Consider the following 20,959-nt stretch of genomic DNA (forward strand, 5'->3'; position numbering starts at 1 on the left):
CATCAGCAGATGGTGGAGACAGGGACAGCAGTGGAGAGTCCTCGTTGGAGGCCGCAGGGCGCTCCCAGTTCTGCTCAGCTGCATGTGGACCCTGTGCCTCCGGGTCCATCCAGAAAGAGAGCGGTGCTGGAACTCCAGGAACAAGTGCAGGAGTCTCTGGCAGGTTTTGTCTCCAGGGTTACTGAGTGTGGATAGGATGGAGGAGTCCATCTCTAACATGAGCAGTGCCTTTGTGGAGGCAATGGTGCATGAATGCACCACCACGTAAAAGATGGAACCTCCGTGGAAATGATGGCTACCTCTGTGGTAAGGATGGCTACCTCTCTGGAAAGGTTGGCTACAGCCACGGAGGAAATAAGTCGCCAGTGTCAGGAAAACATGGTGAATGTTCAGAATAGACTGACATCTCTGGAGGAGCGATGGGCAGCTATTGAGCAGAGAAACCAGAGCTTCATGGAAGTCCTTTTGAGTAGGACTTCCACTGCAGATACGGGTCCTCATGGCCCCCCTGATGTGCAGCAAGGTGCTGTCCAGCCACTTGCTAGCATTGAAGTGGGGTTGACCCATAAGAGGGATCTTGGTGGCAGGCAACAAGGAAGTGGGGGCTCCTCTCCAAGCGCTCAAACTCCCATGCCACTAAGTAGCCCTCGGTCAGAGCCCCACCAGAGTCCTCACCCAACTGAGATGGGCGTCTCAGCCCCTGCACAGACGCAGGAGGAGCAGACTGTTAGCGAGCCCTTACAGGCTTGCAACCCCAGAGGATACCTGCCAAAGGTGTTGAGGCAGGAGGAGCATGAAAGTGAGCAAGGGGCCTCCGCATCTGCTGAAGCCACAGGGGAAGCACCACGTAAGAGGAAGATAAAGCACAATTAGTCACAAGGGTAGTCACTTGGGTGTTCTGTTCTGTTGTATTTAATTTTTATCATTGCCATCCTTTTGTGCATTGAATAAACAGAAGTGATGGCAAACAGTTGAAGTTCTGGCCTATGTGATCTGGGAAATGGAACTTGCACATTGAGGGCTGAGGGCGACTTGCATTTGTAATGATGGTGATCAGAGTGATAGGAACCCACAGGTTCTTATCCATTGTCGATAGTGTGATAAGAAGGTGCCAGCCACATGTTTGATTCATCTACCTAAGCGAATCTGGCAATGTGCTCGCGTGCTGCTGCAGCTGGCTCATCCGCCTCCGCAAGGTCTTCTTCCTCCTCCTCATCTGAGGAGGCTATGCACTGAGCCACTTGTTCCTCAGGCAGCTGCATGCCACGATGCTGTGCAATGTTGTGCAGTGTACAGCAGACCACGATGATTCTGGAGACCCTGGCCTAGAAATTGAGTGCCCTTAGCGCCGATTTTGCGGCGCTAGAGGGCCTAGCGCTGCATTTGGCGCCGGCGCCGAAATTGCCTGGGGCCCTTACGCCGCGGTAGACCGGTAGCGCTGCGCCGGCACCGATGACGTCATCGGTGTGCGCAGCGTCCCGGTTGCCATGACGACGGGCCCCAGCGCCGAAATTCAGTTGCGGCCGCCTCGCCCGTGGCAGCCGCAACTAAGACTCTGGCAACCGAGTCTTCCCCGAGTTTGCGCCGGCGCATTAAGGTCGCGCGGCGGCCGGCCGCTTTCCCGTCGGCTGCCTGGCCGCACCTCCCTCCCCGGACTCCTCCACCCCCCCCCCGCGGAACAGATGCGTCTGGCCTGCAAGCCCGGCACTTGTCCGAGGTGCCGGGCTCATTTTTTCAATATTTGAACGGACAGCGGGCGGGTGCAGGCAGCTCCTCCTTAACTGAAGGAGGAGGCCTGCACTTCCCCAGCCTGCCGCACCGCATCGGGTGCCGCAGCGCCGGATTAGCGCCGCAATTCGGCACTCAGCGCCCATTGGGAGGCGCTCACGCCCGCCAGTAGCGCCGGCAGCCGTCTGGGCGCGGCGCTACTGAATTTTTGGCGCGCGCAAGGGAATTAGCGCCGGCGCTAAATTTCCGGCGCTAAAGCCCTGGCGCGGCGTCAACTCAATTTCTAGGCCCCTGGCTGCTGAATACTGTAGGGCACCACCTGATCTGTCAAGGCATCTGAATCGCATCTTCAGCAAGCCGATGGTTTGCTCGATGATGGATCTAGTCGAAATGTGGCTGACGTTGTAGCGCTCCTCAGCTTCGTTCGATGGCCTCCTCAATGGCGTCATCAGCCACGTCTTCATGGGATAGCCCTCGTCTCCAAGTAGCCACCCGGAAAGTTGGTTTGGCGGATTGAAGAGCAGAGGCACACTAGACTGCTGCAGGATGATTGAGTCATGGCAACTGCCAGGGTACTTTGTGCAAACATGCAAAATGTCCTTCTTGTGGTTACACACCAGCTGCACGTTGAGGGAGTGGAAGCTCTTGCGGTTGACAAAAACAGCTGGGTTGTGATGGGGTGCCCTGCACCCTTGGCAAGCCTGCCATATTTGCAAAGCCAACCACACGCATGGTTACACTTTCTTGATCTGTCAAGAAGTGTATGTAATTGTGCGCCTTGGCAAAGATGGTATCGGTTACCTGCGTGATGCAAGTGTGTGCGGCTGACTGGGAGATGCCGCTGATGATCCCTGGAAGGACCCTGAAGCAAAAACATTGCGTGCGGTGGTGACTTTGACAGCCACTGGTAAGGAGTGTCCACCCGTTCCTCTGGGCTCCAGGTGTTGGTGCAGCTTTGCGCAGATGTCAGCGACAACCTCTCGCGAAAGTCTCAGCCTCCTTTGGCACTGCTGCTCACTCATGTTGAGGAAGCTACTCCTCGGCCTGTAAACCCTGTGTTGGGGGTATCTCTGGTGGCGGCGTGCTTCCCTGCGCTGATGCCTTCTACCCTGTGCAGCTTCAGGTGGGTGAGCAGCAGGATTGCGCTCCTGTTGTTGCTGCTGCTGTTGTTCCTGGTTCTGCTGCTGCTGCGGCTGCTCTTCCTCCGAACCTGAGGATGAAAGGAAATAAATGATTCCCATGCTGCTGGTAGATATCTCAGTTGAGGAAGCGCTCAGTCAGTGAGAGGAGAGGGTTTTCCCAGGAGTCCACACTGGAGATGGATCTCAGCTTCACCACTTCCAAAATCAGTAGATCTGCAAAAAGTTTTCCAAGACCTGAAAAAACAAAGTTTTGCCACCTGCAACTGATCCTTGTTGAAAGCTATGTTTCTATGGTGGAGCTGAAGCTGTCAGGAAGGCAGCCACTTGTGAACCCAACACAATCAGCTGGCGTGGTTTGGGAACGACGTGGAACACGCTGAAAATGTGGTAAAATTTAAAAGGGCAGGCAAAATAGGATTATGCAGGCAGTTAACAACCAGTTAACTGCCTTAAGGGCCTATCCTGCCACTTGGTGGTGGGACTGAATGGGAGTCTGTGAGCCCGTCTTTGGCAAAGTTGCACGGAGGCGGGTTGATGGCAGGATCAGAACCCAACTGCATTTTTTTTACAAATTTACTGCCTGACCCACCTCCAAACCCGCCGGCAAAATCGAGCCCATAGTGTTTTCAGATAAAATATTAAGTGAGATTTGTTTTATCAAATAATTTTTTTTGTAATTCATGCAGAGCCTTCACACGTTTTAAAAAAGTGAATTTTAAGCCTGGCATTTCAACACTTTAGAATTTCCATGGTCTAATCTTGCACATAGTTCACAAATATATCACAGACATTGTAACATATATTACAAATATATAAATAATACTCATTAAATTTTAATCTATGAGAACTGAATTGAGTGCTGACACTGCGGCCACTTTCTATCAACAGAGCAAATCGACAAGCCAAGTAATAGTTTGTGGAGATGGTATAATCCCAATTGCAACAATGATCTGACTGAAACATGAACATTGGGTATGTTTTCATTCAATTGCTACATCAATTTTACTTTGCGTTACAAAAAAACAGTTCCAATGGGCTCATTTTAAGTTAAGTTAAAGCCGGCTAACACAAGTGGGAGCAATGTTCCACAAACAGTTCTGCAAAATTACTCCATATTCTCCAACATAGAAAAATCTCAGAAGAAGTCAACCTGGAATATTTTCTTGAATTTTAATGCAGTAAGGAAGTGAGAAGCATGATATATTCACAGGTACTAAATATCATAAATAAATATTTATTTTTATAAAGTTTGTGCCCAATACTATAATCTATCCTGTAATAATGCAGACAATAATTGGAACAGTGGCTGATATACCAATCCAGCATTATTTCAAAGGTGTATTTCATAGGAGTGCACGTAAATTGTTTATTTGGTTGATATTAATTAACAATGCTGAGCAGCAAACCAAGGTCTCCAGAGATGAAGGAAAATGGACAGACAGTATTTAAACAAACTGGATGATACACTCATATATTGAACTACCATTCTCCACATTTAGAATTTTACAGAGAACACGTTGACTTTTAATAATTTATATAGTATTTAAGTGAAAGTTATAGAAATTGTTGGTGCTATTACCTGTTGCTGGGCAAAATTCTGAGGCCCGAGTCAGACTGAGGAGCAGACATGCTAGAGACATGGCTGGAAAATCGACGGCGCCCTCGACTACTACTAGCCAGATATGCTTCCTGTTCACTAACCACGCTAGGCATGCTTACGGTGTCATCTGCAGGGTAGAAAGGAAAATCTATTTAGATAGCTTTGTTTTCCTAATCAAATTGCAAAGTTATGATGCATCAATGACAATATTTAAAATAATAAAGCTGGCGTGAAACATGCTGGAACCCCCAATAATAGCAGTTTAATAATAGCAAATACTTCTATGATGAGGCTATAGAAGTTGTAAAAGTATTTTTACAATTTTTTATATTCTAAAAGTACAAAAGTTTAAATTGCCTTTTCTGTGCACCTGGGCTGTTGTCAATCTGGTGACTCAATAATCTGACAACAGTCAGAAGTGAATTCTCTCATGTGTAAAAAGTCTATTATTTCAGATATAGTAAATGCAGATTATAGGTGGAAGAGTTTCCATCCATCCAATGAAGATATAAGATAGTCCACCTAAGATTGGAATCAGAGGGTCAAACCGTCCCTTGGAGAGACTTTAACTCAGAATCCACATTAATTTTTCTTGTTACACCCAATAAGAAAGCTCCCTCTGGAAGCCATCTCCAATTCTTAAATATTTGTCCCTTCTTCCCACACATGGTTTTTAGCAACAACACACCACTTCCTGCTTAATAGGGAGGGTTACTCACAAACCTTTGTTAATGCAACTCTGTATTCAGCTAGAAGATGTGCAAACATGACATCAATTTGACCAGTTTTCCTATGGGGATGCAGAGTCCAGCTGTCTTACTAAATAGTTTCTGTGTGCTCTCAAAACTAAATATAGTGAAATGTAGCATGAAAACATTGCACTTGTGGTGCTGAATAACGAACAAATACTGTCTGCTAAGTGCTTCGTAACTATGTATTATTTACTCTTAGCTAAAGAAAAATGCACATAATTCACATGTACACTTTCTAGCAGGAGTTACTGGACAATGATCTGGAGTAGGAACCCAACTGATTCTCTCTCTGTCTAACTCCAAGATACTGAGGTTAATTCTAGCAAACCCACCATTGCCCTTAGATCACACCACTCATTTAGTCATTGGACAAAGCTGGCAAAAAATTATATTTTTAAGTTATGTTTTGGGGGATGAGAGTAGAATAGAGAATGGATAAAAAGAAAAAACAGAAAAAACAAAGTACTGCACACTGTATCTTCCTTTACAGCTACATCAACGTAGCCCATCTGAAACCCTCATCTGTCTCAATGTTACATGGTCCTTTCCCCATGTTGTCTGGTGAATCAGTGTGCGCAGATTTGGAAACATTTCCTTGCGTTCTCCCGGTGTACTGGCCAATATTTATCTCTCAACCAATATCACTAAAAAACATCTGGTCATTATCTCATTGCTGTTTGTGGGACTTTCTACGTGCAAATTGGCTGCTGCGTTTCCTACATTACAACAGTGACTATACTTCAAATGTATTTCATTGGCTGTAAAGCTCTTTGGGACGTCCTAAAGTCCTACAATGCACTATATCACTTCACAAGTCTGTCTTTCTTTATAAAGGGTATCAGTTGTGACCTACATCTATGTTCTAAGCCAGGTTGAACTCTGTGGCTCTTGACTGGATAAATATAAAATCACTGGCCTAGAAATTCATTGGCGCTGCGTCTGTTTTACAAGTGGAAAATGGGCGCCTAAGTAGCCAATGTGGCGGGCAGCACGCATCCACCTGTCTCGTGCCAGAAGTATTTAAAATGGTAATTAAAACATTGAAATAAGGGTCCAATGCTTGTTGTACGACTGTTTTATGAAATTGGGCTGCCCCGGCCCTGACTCGTCACGTGATAAACTTGCTAAGCAACTCGTGGCGCTAACAGACAGCACAGACCCATCAGCAGCACAGTTTAAAGAGTTCACCCAGTACATACAGGCTAGTTGTTGGTTTGTCCTTTTAGGCTGCTGGTTAACTTGTGTGTATTTTTTTGGCCTATTTTATCACCAACAGCTGATTTCTGACTTCTGAGAAGAAACTTTTGCTGAATTTATTCCCACTGAATAGCAATCACGAGCAGGAATTCCTGCCTTATTTTTTCACTTTTTAGCCCAGAGACACTGGGGTAGAAATTCGTCTTGCACAGTAGTGCGAAATGGTCCATATCGCATCAGCCGCCTGTTATACACGCCAGCCAATATTCAGTTCCATTGCAGTCAATGGTAGTGTATACCAGACAGGGCGTATAACAGCTGATCTGATATTGCCCATTTTATGCTACCGCACAAGCTGAATTTCTACTCTGCTGACACTAATTGTCACAACTTCACTGCTGCAATATCTTAGATCAGCTACCTCAAAACTGATCAGGGATCACACCTCAGGCTAACCTACTCAGTATGGCTCAGTGTCACACCACTTGTATTTACACACTGATTTGTGAGTTATAAGTAAGCAGGAAACTTTATTTGAATAGCAGAAAATACTGACTGAATTTTACATCAAGAATTTTTAAGTTAGGATAAATTTGTTCCTTTGTCAAAAATGCAACTTTTGTCCTAAATTTTAGTCATCATACTCTCTGTGTGCAAGACTTGGCACAAGTTTGAATCAGGATTGTCTGTGAAAATCTGAAGCTCGATGAAAAATTTCATAGGCAAATAATTTATTGATTGGAAATATTTTAAAATACAGAGGTGCATTCAACATTCCAGCAGGCACCATTCAAAGACAATTCAACTTAGACCTCATGTTGTCTTAAATACAGAAACAGCAGCTCATGCTACTTTTCATAGCCCTAAACAAATTACGACTGTTGAAATGAAAAAAAAGTGCAAATGGTGATTAGACTGTCATGTTCAATCTACTAAAAGCAATTATCATGCGAGTTGAATTGAAGCTCTGTTAATGACAAATGCTCACTTTCACCATCCTCCTCATCAGTCCTGCTTAGTGTGTCCTGAGAGGCCTGATGAGAAGGCTGGCTGTCCTGCTCCCACACAGTGCCTGTCCCCGTGTTTGAACGAGACATGGTGGCCAGACTCAAGCGGTAAGCTGATGTGGAGGTTCCCACAGTGCTGATGGAAGGTTTGCCTTGGTATGCTGCAAAGATATAACGAACAAGTTACGTGAGACAAATATGGCACTGCAAGATTCTGATTAGAGTCTTAGTACTTTCATCAACTGCAAAGCAGTAACAGGAGTCTTGCACAAAAAGATGTAACGAGCAGAAAATATTAGTGAAATGTATTAGGTGAAGGACGAGAGTGCTGGAAAATGGGAAATTATCCCAGTTTGCATCTGGGGACAGGACTAGGAGCTTCTGCCTAGGATAGAAAGGAAGCCCAGTAGCTCAAAAGTGATTTCAGTCCAAACCATAAGGTCATGTCACTGCTTAGTTCAGTTGGGCAAGCTTACTTAGTTCTGTGACAGGCGATTAGATACCAGCTGAGACAGTTCATCTCACTCACCACCTAATCAGAAAGCATACTGATAGCAGTTGTGCAGAAATCAGTGGCTTGGGCTGTCCTACTTTCAATGCAAGGCGGATACATGTGAGCAATTCATAAGGTGATGAAATTTAATAACATGGTGAGGGAAAAGAATATGTATTTAAAAAGGAAAGATATGCATGATGGGTTAGTGATACTACTGAGTTCCCTAAGCTGCCTTCACACTGATGCCTGGAAGTTGGAGAAATACACTTACTATAGCCTAAGCATCAATTTATTCCCTACAATAATTTACTGCTTAACAATAATTTTGAACGTATAATAGTTACTGTCATCTAGAAATAAATTATATTATTCCATTTTATATTTTATGTCAAGAGTATTAAACAGCCTTATATTGATTTCCCTAATGTTTGTGAACAATAAGGGCACTAATTCTTAAGTTTTAAACTTTTATTACAAAAATGGTTTACATTAACACAGAGCAACAAAAAACAAGACAATGGGGTCAATTCTGCAGTCTTGTTGCAGTGCTGAGAACACTGTTTCTTGTGCACAATGTGCATCACTAATGCATGTCTAAACTTGCAAATTCAAGTCATGTAAATTATTAGAATATACTCCCTGTGCACATTGGTCACAGCACAGAAGCACACTAATGGTGGAAGTGGGATACTCAGAGTAAATTTAAGGGCTGATGGGAAAAGTTAATGGGATGTTGCCACTTAAAGGCAAAAGATTGCATGGGGGAATGGAACAAAAAGACATGCCAGCCAAGCTCAATGCTGTGTATGGTATCTGCATGACCTGAAAACAGATGCAGGAGAGGATAGCATACCTTAAGGAACCGAGCAAAGTATGATTACCCAACAGGACCAGTAACAGGTACAGGGTCCAAATTGCATGCCACAAATATTACCTGTCAACCTGTTCCACATTTACTGCTCACCTATGTTAAGGCCTCACACAATCTTTACAGTTCTTTCACTGCATTCATGCATACCCATACTTCAGCTGGGTACATAGTCAAGCTTCAACTTACAATGAAAAGCTTTGCCACATAAGCAGCTTCCAAGGGCTTCACACATCAAACCATTGTAACAAACATGGTCACTCAGGATGGGCATTCAGGTCGGTAATATTGTAGTTATCAGTGACCTCTGGTACTTTGAGAAATGCAGCAGTGCAGTGACATTAAGCAGTCGCCTTATGCTATTCATTGGGAAAGTAGATGAAAATGCAGGCTATCGTGACTGATATATCAATCAGTTGTTTGATACATACATAAGCAGCACATTAATTAATATTGTAGTGGTAGATGGGAATGAGCCATGGGCATAATAGTTGAGAGCACATTTAACCTTGCCAATCACTGATCTAGCTGTCCCTATGTTGCAAGTTGGCTGCAGTTGTCCTTGGTGCAGATTATGAAGCTCTGCAATTGACTCCCTGCTGGCCCTAAGCAAGCTGAGGCAATTATCCTCAGTCATTGGCAGATAAGTTTGCCAAGGTCTGCAGACATCATATGGTATCTGCCAGTTCTCCTGGCACACTTTCTGTTTTTTGTACCATTTCAACTGCGTATTTGAAGCACTTAAAAATTAAGCTTATCTTAAGCAATAAAAAAAATTGGACCACCAAATTGATGAGATTTGATGAAGCTAAGGCATGAAACGGGCGCAAATCCTAAGACACGCAAGACCACAAAATTGCAGCTTAGTAGGAAACGAGTACTGGGCCTGCTCTCCCAATTCCATGATTCTCCTGTGCCCAGGGTGCAACTACTCTCCTGCTGTGTGGTACCGCAGAATTGGCCCCATTGCATATACATGGAGAAAAGTTATTCTTTAAAAAAAGCATTCTCCTGTTAGTTCAACCTAAGGAGATCAACACGACTGCATTAACACCATACTTCCAGATATCCTCAGTCTTAGGCTCTCCGACCAGAGGTTGAATTAGGTGACAAATTTAGGATACTTGTGTACTGTGGATGAACTATTAGGGCACATTTTATTTGTGACCTGCCATAATCTACAAGAATAGAAACTTGTTTGCTTAGACTACCATTACCTGATCCACTGTGCACCGCCTCCTTCAGGATTTTTAATTCACTGTTAAACTCAGCGACTAGTGAACTCTTGCAGAGTGGTCTTGGAATGAACCGGCGCTCGAGCTGGTCTACAATGTGATGCCGTGCAGTCACTTCCTCATGATTTTCTGCTGGTTGATTTAACAGCTAGAAGGATCCCAGAGAAAAAGCGAGTATAAATTTTCCTTTATTGAAAAACTTTTTGATTTCACCCCTAGTTAAACATATTTCTCTCCCTTTTTTAGGTTCTTGCTGCAGTATATACCGTTCCCCAATTCAAGTGCAGCCAGGTGACTTTGCACGATTCATCTACCCACAAAGCTCTGCAATTGGCTGCTAGGAGATGGACAAGACTGGCACAAGTTGATTTAGCTTTTAATTTTTCCTCTCTCCCTGTAAAGAACACCGTAGTTTAGATTTAACAGCCTGGATGTAAACCTTGAAAGAAGTGGACAAGCAGTCTCTGCACCTGCTGATTTGGCTAGAGGCAGGCCAGCATTCAAACTTCTGTGACCCATCTCATTAAACTAAGAGAATGAGCTCTCGGCAAGCTGCATTTGCAGCCTGTGGTGTTTGTGGGAGCAAATTTTGTTCAATCATACATCAGGACATTGAAAGGCATGAAAGCAGTCTAGGGAGGAGCAGGAAGATACCAAAGGATTTCAGTTGCTAGCCAACAGGTGCTTCTTGAGCAGATGCAGCTCTGAAGGGCTGCAATATTTGTAACTGTTAGGCATCGCATAATTACAGGGACAAATGCCTGGCAGAAGATAGCAATAGGCCAAGTTTGAAACAACCACCACAAAATAATCTGGTTAACGGTCAAGTTATGAAAGCAAATAACAGCATTGGCCTGGAGGTTCCGCTCGCTTGTGCTTGTGCTTCTCTCACCGCAATTCGGCCGAAATCGGAGTAACCGGCACAAAAGATCGCGGCGTTTTAAATGCAATTTGCGTTCAGCGCAACTCAAGTTTCCGCGATCTTTTGCACTAGTTTTAAAAACATTGCGCTGGAAGCAGGCCCCACCCACAAAATTGGCCACGCCCCCAGAATGAATTAATCACCATTGGCAATTTCCGCTAACTGCGTCGTTTGCAGGTCTTCAGGGAGGCTTTAAAAATTAAGTTGGTTCTTTTGGGCACGAGGACACTAAAAAGTATGTTTTAAAAGCTTTTAAATGTACTTTTTGTTTTAATTTACTAAGAAACTGACTAATGTACCCCAATATAACTAGAAAATAGTTTTATTTTTAATGTGAATTTCAGTCATTTAAAATCGGGTTACTCAGAGGTGGTAGAATGACACTCTAATTACAAATGCTTATTTTTTGTGATAAACCTATTTTCAGTTGTTTTAAACAAACTTCATCAAGTTACCACTTTTAAATACATTGTGGCAGAGCCACCAAGGAACTCTTATACGAATGTATATAATTGCCTTTAAATCTGTATTCTTTCGCTGTATGTAAATAGCACGGTCTCTAAAGGGTTAAGACCGAACGCGATGACGTCATCACGTGGGTCACGTGACGTTCCCCAACGGCGGGAAACGTGATGACGTCATGACGTCGGACTGAGGGGCCTCCCCTTCTCAGTCCTCGTGGAGCCAGCATTAAGCAAGCACCTGTTGATTTGTTCTCCTGCGTTTTTGTTTGTTACTTCCGCCAGTTTGCATTAAACATCGTTTTGGTTAGCTGATTGACTCGCTCTCAGTATTTTCGTCAGGAATTCACCAATTCCTACAGTGGTGACCCCGAATCTTCGCGGACGATCTTCGCGGAGGAAGCGAGACGCAGTGACATGATGGAAGCAAACGCAGTGGCTTTGAAGCTCCCTCAGTTTTGGGAACAACAGGCGGCCTCATGGTTCGTGCAAGCAGAGACTCAGTTCGAACTTCGGAACATAGTGCAGGATCAGACCCGTTACCTCTACGTGGTCTCCGCACTCGACAGCTCCACGGCTTCGAGGATTATCAGCCTGCTGGAAACCCCCCCGGCGGACAGCAAGTACGACACCCTTAAGGCGCGGCTTATCCAGGTATTCGGCCTCACAAAGTCAGAATGCGCACGGCGGTTACTCACGCTGCCCGGGTGAGGCGACTCCAAGCCATCGGAGTTAATGAGCCAGATGCTCACACTCCTTGGTTCAGAACCGCAATGTTTCCTCTTTCGGGAATTGTTCCTGAGCCAATTGCCCTCGCAGGTGCAAGCGGCCCTCGCGAGGTCGGACACTGCGGAATGCGTGGCGCTGGCCGCCGAGGCCGACACAATTTACGCTGTCATGCAACAAACATGCGCCGCCACGAGGCATCCCGCCTAGAAGGGCCCCCCGCCACGAGGCATCCCGCCTAGAAGGGCCCCGCCCTGATGCCGCCACCATCCGGTTGGTGTTATTACCACGCCCGTTTCGGCCCGAAGGCCAGATGCTGCCGCCCTCCCTGCTGTTATGTTCATAAATAAATAGACGTTTTCATTATGAACAGCTAGCTTGAGCTAGTCATTTATTCAGCCATGTGGACAAGTGTACAGGCATCCATCTTGACTACTGCCTTGTGGGTAGCCCACTATTAAACATAAAGCTCCACCTAGTGTACCATTCTAGAATGACATGTTACTGATCATTACACCTGCGGGTTCAAGCCTAAAGCAACGAAGAAACACCAGCACCAACAGCGCGACGGGAAGACCGAACCTGAAGTACGCCCCACGGCCGCGATGGCGATTCCGGGAAGCTATTATATATCACCGATTCCTTCTCAGGCTGGCGGTTCTTATGCGACACGGGAGCGCAGTGTAGTATCCTTCCCGCCTTGGTCCTCGACATCCGGGCTGGGAGGTGCGGTTGTCCCCTCCAAGCTGCCAATGGCGGTGCTATTCGTACATTCGGGAAACGGCGGGCCCAGGCGTGTTTCGGCGGTCAGCTCTTCCAACGGGAGTTTATCACCGCCAAAATTTCGCAAGCGATCCTTGGCGCCGATTTTTTAATGCACCAACAGCTTGCCGGTCGATTTAAAAAAATCGTCGGCTGATCAACGCCGCCACGTCCAACTCCATCCCGTGCTTTCGAGGTTCAGTCGCGTCGCACACGGTCTCCTGCGCTTCGCCAACGCCCAACGAATTCACCCGCCTTCTCGGTGAATTTCCAGAGTTAACCAGGCCCACCTTTTCTGCCACAACCACCAAGCATAGGGTGGAGCACCACATTACAACAACCGGCTCCCCAGTCTACGCACGGGCTCGGCGACTAGAACCCAGCAAACTCGCGGCCACTAAGGCGGAGTTCGCCACAATGGAGCGGTTGGGGATTATTCACCGGTCGAATAGTCCCTGGTCCTCGCCGCTCCACATCGTCCCTAAACCCGGCGGCGGATGGTGGCCCTGCGGTGACTACCGATGGCTTAATGATGTCACAACTCCGGATAGGTACCCCATACCACACATCCAGGATTTATCCACGCATTTGGCAGGGAATGCAATCTTTTCCAAGGTTGACCTCGTCCGTGGATACCATCAAGTGCCTGTACACCCCCAAGACATCCCAAAGATGGCGGTTATTACCCACTTTGGCCTATTTTGAGTTCCTCCGAATGCCATTTGGGCTAAAAAATGTGGCACAGGCGTTCCAGCGCCTTATGGATTCGGTGCTGCGGGACCTTAAGTTTTTATTTGTGTAGCTCGATGATATCCTGATCGCCAGCACCACTAAGGAAGAACACCTCAGTCATCTGCGCACCCTCTTTCGCCGCCTCCATCAGCATGGCCTGATAATCAACCCGGCCAAATGCCAGTTCGGGCTGCAGCAGATGGACTTTTTGGGCCACCGCATCACTTCGGAGGGGGCACTGCCACTCCAGTCAAAGGTGGAAATGATCGCAGCATTTCCGCGGCCACAGTCCGTCAAGGCCCTCCAAGAGTTCCTGGGTATGGTAAATTTTTACCATCGTTTTGTTCCCAGGGCCACGCAACTGATGCAACCGCTCTATGAGGCCCTCAGAGGAAAACCGGGAAAGGAACCCGTGGTTTGGACGCCTGAGATGGATTGCGCCTTCAGAGACACAAAGGCCGCTCTCGCAAACGCAACAATGTTGGCACACCCACTGCCTGGAGCCACCATCGCTCTTACGACCGACGCTTCTGATTACACCATCGGAGCCGTTCAGGAGCAGTGGGTCAACGGTGCGTGGCAGCCACTGGCGTTTTTTAGTCGCCAACTGCGCAGTAATGAGCGCAAGTACAGCACGTTCGACAGGGAGTTGTTGGCGCTGTTTCTGGCTATCCGCCATTTTCATTTTCTTTTGGAAGGGCGCCACTTCACCGCATTTGTGGACCACAAACCGCTCACTTTTGCTATGGCCAAGACTACCGAACCGTGGTCGGCTCGGCAGCAGCGACAACTCACCTTTATTTCAGAGTTTACCACCGACATCCGTCACGTGGCCAGCAAGGACAACGTGGTGGCCGATTGCTTCTCGCGGGCGTCCGTCCAGGCCGTCCAGCTGGGAATAGATTATTTACACATGGCTGCCGAGCAAGCAGCCGACCCGGAAACTCAGGCATTTCGTACCAACTCCTCCTGCCTCCAGCCAACAGATGTGCATTTCCACGCGGCGGGTACCTCCTTGCTCTACGATATCTCCTTGGGGGATCCCCGCCCGATTGTTCCAGTTTCCTGGCGTCGGAAAGTCTTTGACGCCATACACGGACTTTCACATCCCGGCGTGAAGGCGTCTCAAAAGTTACTGGCATCCAAATTCGTCTGGAGAGGGATGCTCAAGGATGTCTGCGACTGGGCGAACACCTGCGTCGTTTGCCAAAGAGCCAAAGTGCAACATCATGTTAAAGCCCCCTTGGCCACCTTCGAAGTGCCGAACGCCGTTTCAACCACGTCAACGTCGACCTCGTTGGGCCACTTCCGCCGTCACAAGGTTTCACTCACCTCCTGACCATGGTCGACCGCACTACAAGATGGCCAGAGGTGGTTCCTCTGACGTCCACTACCTCCGTGGATGTCGCCAGGACTTTTATTTCCTCATGGGTGGCACGGTTCGGCGTCCCATCAGATATTTTGTCTGACCGCGGTCCACAATTCGCGTCCGAACTTTGGAACGCTGTAGCCTTAGGTTTGGGCACCAAGCTCCATTGCACCACAGCCTACCACCCACAGGCCAACGGGTTATGTGAGCGCTTTCATCGGTTGTTGAAGGCGTCGCTGAGAGCCAGCCTCCAGGGCACTGCATGGGTAGACAGGCTGCCTTGGGTTATGCTTGGTTTGCGTATGGCACCAAAGGAAGACCTGCAGTCATCTGCCACGGAACTGGTGTACGGCCAGCCACTTCGGGTGCCAGGCGAGTTCCTGCCGTCACCAACGAAGCCATGGTCCGCAGCCGACCAACTGGAAGCTCACCGGGAAGCAGCCCAAGTGTTCCAGCCAATTCCAACGTCACATCACGGTTTTCCAGCCTCCCACATCCCAATGGAGCTAATGCGGGCCAAGTTCGTTTTTGTCCGTCACGATGCCCATCGCAGTCCGCTCAGGCCTCCTTATACGGGCCCTTTCCGAGTATTGCAGGCGGGTGCCAAGAGCTTTTTGGTCGACATCGGTGGCAAGCCCGACCACATTTCAATCGACCGCCTCAAGCCCGCGCACCTGGACCTCGAACAACCAGTCGAAACTGCACAGCCACCACGTCGTGGTCGACCGCCCGCTGCTACCACGCCTGACTGGATCGCTCCACCCACCCGTTCATCAACTGTCCCGCAAATTCCTCTCCGGGGATATAGGAGTCGTTCGAACAGGCTTGTCCAACCTCCTCTTCGATTGACTTTTGTTATTAAAGACAATTCTGGGGGGGCGCATGTGGCAGAGCCACCAAGGAACTCTTATACGAATGTATATAATTGCCTTTAAATCTGTATTCTTTCGCTGTATGTAAATAGCGCGGTCTCTAAAGGGTTAAGACCGAATGCGATGACGTCATCACGTGGGTCACGTGACATTCCCAACGGCGGGAAACGTGATGACGTCATGACGTCGGACTGAGGGGTCTCCCCTTCTCAGTCCTCGTGGAGCCAGCATTAAGCAAGCACCTGTTGATTTGTTCTCCTGCATTTTTGTTTGTTACTTCCATCAATTTGCATTAAACATGGTTTTGGTTAGCTGATTGACTCACTCTCAGTATTTTTGTCAGGAATTTACCAAGTCTTACAACATGAAGAAAAAATTTTAAAGCAACATTTTTTTAATTACATTTTAATACATTGCCTGATTGCACTGGTTCAAGGCAGATTTTGTGTTCAGTGATATACAAATGAATTTCAGCGGAAACTAGGGGAAAACAACTTTTCAAAACGAGCGCAATTTTGGGAGCAATTTGCGCTAGAATCAGAAACTGCGCCCAAAGCAGAAGCTCTACCACCTTGTATTTGCATGTAACAAATGATTATATAAATCTGGACAGAATATTCACAGATAACATGGATTATTTCTGTAGCTAATATGCTGAGGCAGATTTAAGGCAATTACAACATCCAAAAAACATTAAAAAATAAAACCACTGTTGGAAACCTGATGAGAATTATCTTTACCTTACATTGGATAAAAGGACGCAGAAGAATAAAGATAGGGATTCTTGTTCTCACTATAAAGTCGATGAAATCCCACATGGCGAGGCCTCCGACCTTCCGCAGTGCCATTTCTTTAACTTGCAAACTGAGTTTATACCATTGACTACCCAAATGGCGTTCAAAGCAGACAAGGATCACCTTTAATGCTAACAGGCATAGGAAGGTTTAAAAGAGAGAGAAAAATAAGAAGTAAATGATACAGTCATTACTGAGATTTAATTTCATCTAAATGTATTTTATACTAGATTAACAACAAAGCTGACTGGATTAAAATGAGGAAATAAACAGACAAAGGGGTCGATTTTAACTCAGGTGCGGGGAATTGTCGGGTTCCCCGAATTTAGTGATTCCTACACGAATCTAAATGGGTCTGTGAGATTGATGCAATTTTAACTCAATTGGCCAATTGATTTCCAACGTGTGGGAAGCCTTGGCAATTGAGTATTTCCAGTCAGAAAGTCGCAGAATATGACATCATCATTGCTGTTGCTTTTAAGGTCCACAGCAAGCCTTGCATCTTCTGCAGGCTTCCAAACTTTACCATTAAGATGGCACAGGAGCCCGCAGGAGCAACGGCCAGCGGGAGAGCACGAGCTGGCCCAAAGTTTGATGAGGCTTCACTCCAGGCATTGCTAGATGGTGCTAGGGCCCACAGGGAGGTCCTGTTCCCTTCTTCAGGGAGGAAGAGGCCTCCCACTCAGACCAAGACTGTGTGGCTACAGGTGGCTGGGGAAGTCAACTCCTTGGGGCTCACAAGGCGCACCTGGATGCAGTGCAGGAAAAGATTCCATTACCTTCATCGCACTGGAAAAGTAAGTACTGTATGAAGTTTCCATTACCCTCAATCTGATCCCCATTGCCTTTCCTCACCAGCACTCAGCTTTAGCAATCTCTTCCTCCACATCCCACTTGACACTCACATCCATGCACCCTTACCCATTCCCTCTCTCTCTATGCTCACATTCACATAACTATTCCACCATGCAGCCTGTAATGATCAGTAACATGTAATTCTAGAATGGTACACTAGGTGGAACTGTATGTTTAGTAGGGGGCTACCCACAAGGCAGGACTCAAGATGTATGCCTGTACACTAGTCCACATGGCTGAATAAATGACTAGCTCAAGCTAGCTGTTCATAATGAAAACGTCTATTTATTTATGAACATAACATGGTACCAGGATTGGTAATATCTGCTGAATATTGTGAAACGCGACATGGAGAATTTGAAGCCACCGGAGGGTTTGAAACTCACGGGGAATGTCGACTGCAATTGGCGGACTTTAAAACAACAATTCGAACTCTACATTGCAGCCATCGGGTTCGGAACGATGCCAGACGCAAGGAAAATAGCGTTGCTGCTCACGGTTGCAGGCCCGCAGGCGATAGAGGTATTTAATATGTTTGTATTTGATCAACAGGAGGACAGAGAAAAAATGGACGATGTGCTAAAGAAGTTTGATACACATTGATCTCCCAAAAAGAACGGGACCTATGAGAGGTACGTGTTCCATTCACGGACACAGCAGCAAAATGAGACTTTTGATAGCTTTGTGACCGATCTGAAACTGAAAGCACAGACATGTAATTTCTCTGTACTGAAATCATCCATGATTCGTGACCAGATTGTGTTTGGTATTCATGATAAAAAAGTCAGGGAATGTTTGTTGAGAGAAACCGAACTAACATTGGAGGATGCTGTGAAAATATGCCATGCCAGTGAGCTAGCTCAAAAGCACGCAAAGACTTTCATTGAAATTAATAATAATGCGACTGTAATGAGTGACTGTGCTGCTGTCGGTGCTGTGTTCTGCAAGGGGAAGAAACAGGGGCAGAACAGAAATGCAAAGCAATCAGACGATGGAATTTTCAATTATAAACGCTGTGGTTACCAGCACCAGTCAAGACAATGCCCAGCGTTTGGAAAAATGTGCACAAAATGTAATGGGAAGGATCACTTTGCCAAACAATGTTTTTCAAAAGTAAAAACAAAGAAAGGGCAACAAGTCAATGTGACTGAGGACACTGATTTAAGTGAGACATTTTTTGTAGGAATGGTGTCATGTGACAATATCGAAAAGGATACAGAAAATGTGCAGCCCTCAGGAATGGACAATGCTGAACATAAAGTTAATGCAGTAAAAGAGGACAAATGGATAATGCCACTGTAGGTAAATGGAGCATTAGTTACATTGAAACTAGACACTGGGGCAAAAGCAAACTTAATCAGTATGAGTGACATTAAAAATATGAAAGAAAAGCCCAAAATACAGAAAAAGTCAGTACTACTGAAGGACTATAATGGACAGAAAATAGATAGCTTAGGTGTATGCACACTTAAAGTGACAGTCAAAGACAAAGTGCATCATCTCATGTTTTCTGTTGTGGCTGAAGGACTTGATTCACTACTAGGTGACAAAGCTTGTGAGGACTTAGAACTGGTCAAGAGAGTCTACCGTATAAACTGTGCCATAAGCAGACCAGATGACTTGGTGGATTCTGTAGTGAGTAATTTCCAGGAGGTGTTCAAAGGATTTGGAGTTCTACCATTCACTTACAAGATCCAGCTAAAGGAGGATGCTCAGCCAGTGGTACATGCTCCACGGAGAGTTCCAGCACCCCTGCGTGACCGGCTCAAGAAAGAACTGGACAGAATGACCACACTAGGAGTCATCAGGAAAGTCGAAGAGCCAACAGACTGGGTTAACTCCATGGTATGTGTAAAGAAAAAGAACAATGATCTAAGAGTATGCATGGATCCAAAGGACTTAAATGCAAACATAAAGCGTGAACACTACCAGATTCCCAAGGAATCACCAGTGAAATGTCAGGTGCCAGATACTTCACAAAGCTCGATGCCTCGCAAGGTGGGAATCTATCTGGTAAAGGAATAGAGCCAGATATGGAAAAAGTAAATGCCATACTCAAAATGCCCCGACCCACTGACAAAAAAGGAGTGCTACGCATCATGGGGATGATAAACTTCATTGGAAAGTTCATTCCTAACTTGTCAGCCAAGACAGCCTGTCTGCGAGACCTGCTACATAAAACAAATGAGTTCGCATGGACAGAAAGACATGAACAAGAGTGGATGAACCTCAAAACAATGCTGACAACCACACCTGTACGCACCTTCTTTGACACAAAGAGAATCAAAGTGTCAACGGATGCATCAAAAGATGGCCTAGGCGCAGTCTTGCTACAAGCAGAGGGTGAAGATTGGAAGCCTGTTGCCTATGTCTCCAGGTCTATGACTGATTCTGAGTGTCGATACGCCCAGATTGAAAAGGAATGTCTAGGCTTGGTAGTTGGAGTAGAAAAGTTCCATGGCTACATATATGGACTTCCCACCTTCACAGTTGAGACAGACCACTGCCCACTGGTTGCCATCATTAAAAAAAACCTGAATGAGATTTCTCCAAGGATTCAACGACTCATGATGAAGCTGCAAAGATATGACTTTGAACTGATCTACACACCAGGCAAACACATAGTGTTAGCAGATGCACTATCCCGAGCACCCACAATGAGTCATGTGAGCTCTACTGAGGAAGACGTGGATGTTCATGTGAGTATGGTCACTGCTGCGCTGCCCGTGTCAGACACAAAATCAAAGCAAATAGCAGAAGAATCAGTAAAAGATACAGTGTTACAAACAGTAAGAGAGAACATTCATCATGGTTGGCCAAAAGGTTCCTGTCCAAACTACTATCACATTAGGTCAGAATTGAGTGTCGCAAGTGGACTATTACTAAAACAGAACAGAATAGTCATTCCACAGGCTCTACGTCAAAACATGCTCAAAAGGATTCATGAGGGACACCTCGGAATTGAAAAATGCAAAAGGAGAGCAAGAGACACGGTTTATTGGCCTGGCATAAATAAGGACATTGAGAACATGATAGGCATATGTGAGATATGTCAGAAACACCAAAACAATCAAGCAAAGGAACCAATGATAGTAGCTGACTTACCAACAGCACCACGGCAAAAGGTTGGTATGGACCTCTTTCATTTGAATGGTAAAGACTATCTAATAGTGATAGACTACTATTCTAACTATCCTGAGATGGCGCTGCTCTCAAGCACACCAGCAAGCAGTGTCATAATGCATGTTAAATCCATCTTCGCCAGACATGGAATTCCCAGGATTGCCGTTAGCGACAATGGTCCGTGCTTCAACTGTAAGGAGTGGCAACAGTTTGCAGCACATTATGACTTTCAACACATCACATCCAGTCCTCTGTATGCTCAGTCGAATGGTGAGGCAGAGAAAGGTGTTCAAGTTCTCAAACAGCTACTGAAGAAAG

At 46.1% G+C, this 20,959-nt stretch overlaps 1 protein-coding gene across 1 annotated transcript in view; it reads right to left on the reverse strand.

Annotated features, from left to right (window-relative positions):
- unc80 (unc-80 homolog (C. elegans)) overlaps nucleotides 1-20,959 on the reverse strand; it is a 378,796-nt gene that overhangs the window by 28,603 nt on the left and 329,234 nt on the right. The window contains exons 57-60 of the mRNA XM_085984208.1: nucleotides 16,610-16,794; nucleotides 10,008-10,173; nucleotides 7,408-7,587; nucleotides 4,450-4,597 (exon numbers count right to left, since the gene is read on the reverse strand). Of these exons, the coding sequence (XP_085840334.1) occupies nucleotides 4,450-4,597; nucleotides 7,408-7,587; nucleotides 10,008-10,173; nucleotides 16,610-16,794 (679 nt within the window). The remainder of the gene's footprint in view (nucleotides 1-4,449; nucleotides 4,598-7,407; nucleotides 7,588-10,007; nucleotides 10,174-16,609; nucleotides 16,795-20,959) is intronic.

This window comes from Somniosus microcephalus, chromosome 4 (assembly GCF_052327205.1).
Source record: "Somniosus microcephalus isolate GS21.2 chromosome 4, FLI_Smic_1.0, whole genome shotgun sequence".
NCBI classification, from domain to species: domain Eukaryota; kingdom Metazoa; phylum Chordata; class Chondrichthyes; order Squaliformes; family Somniosidae; genus Somniosus; species Somniosus microcephalus.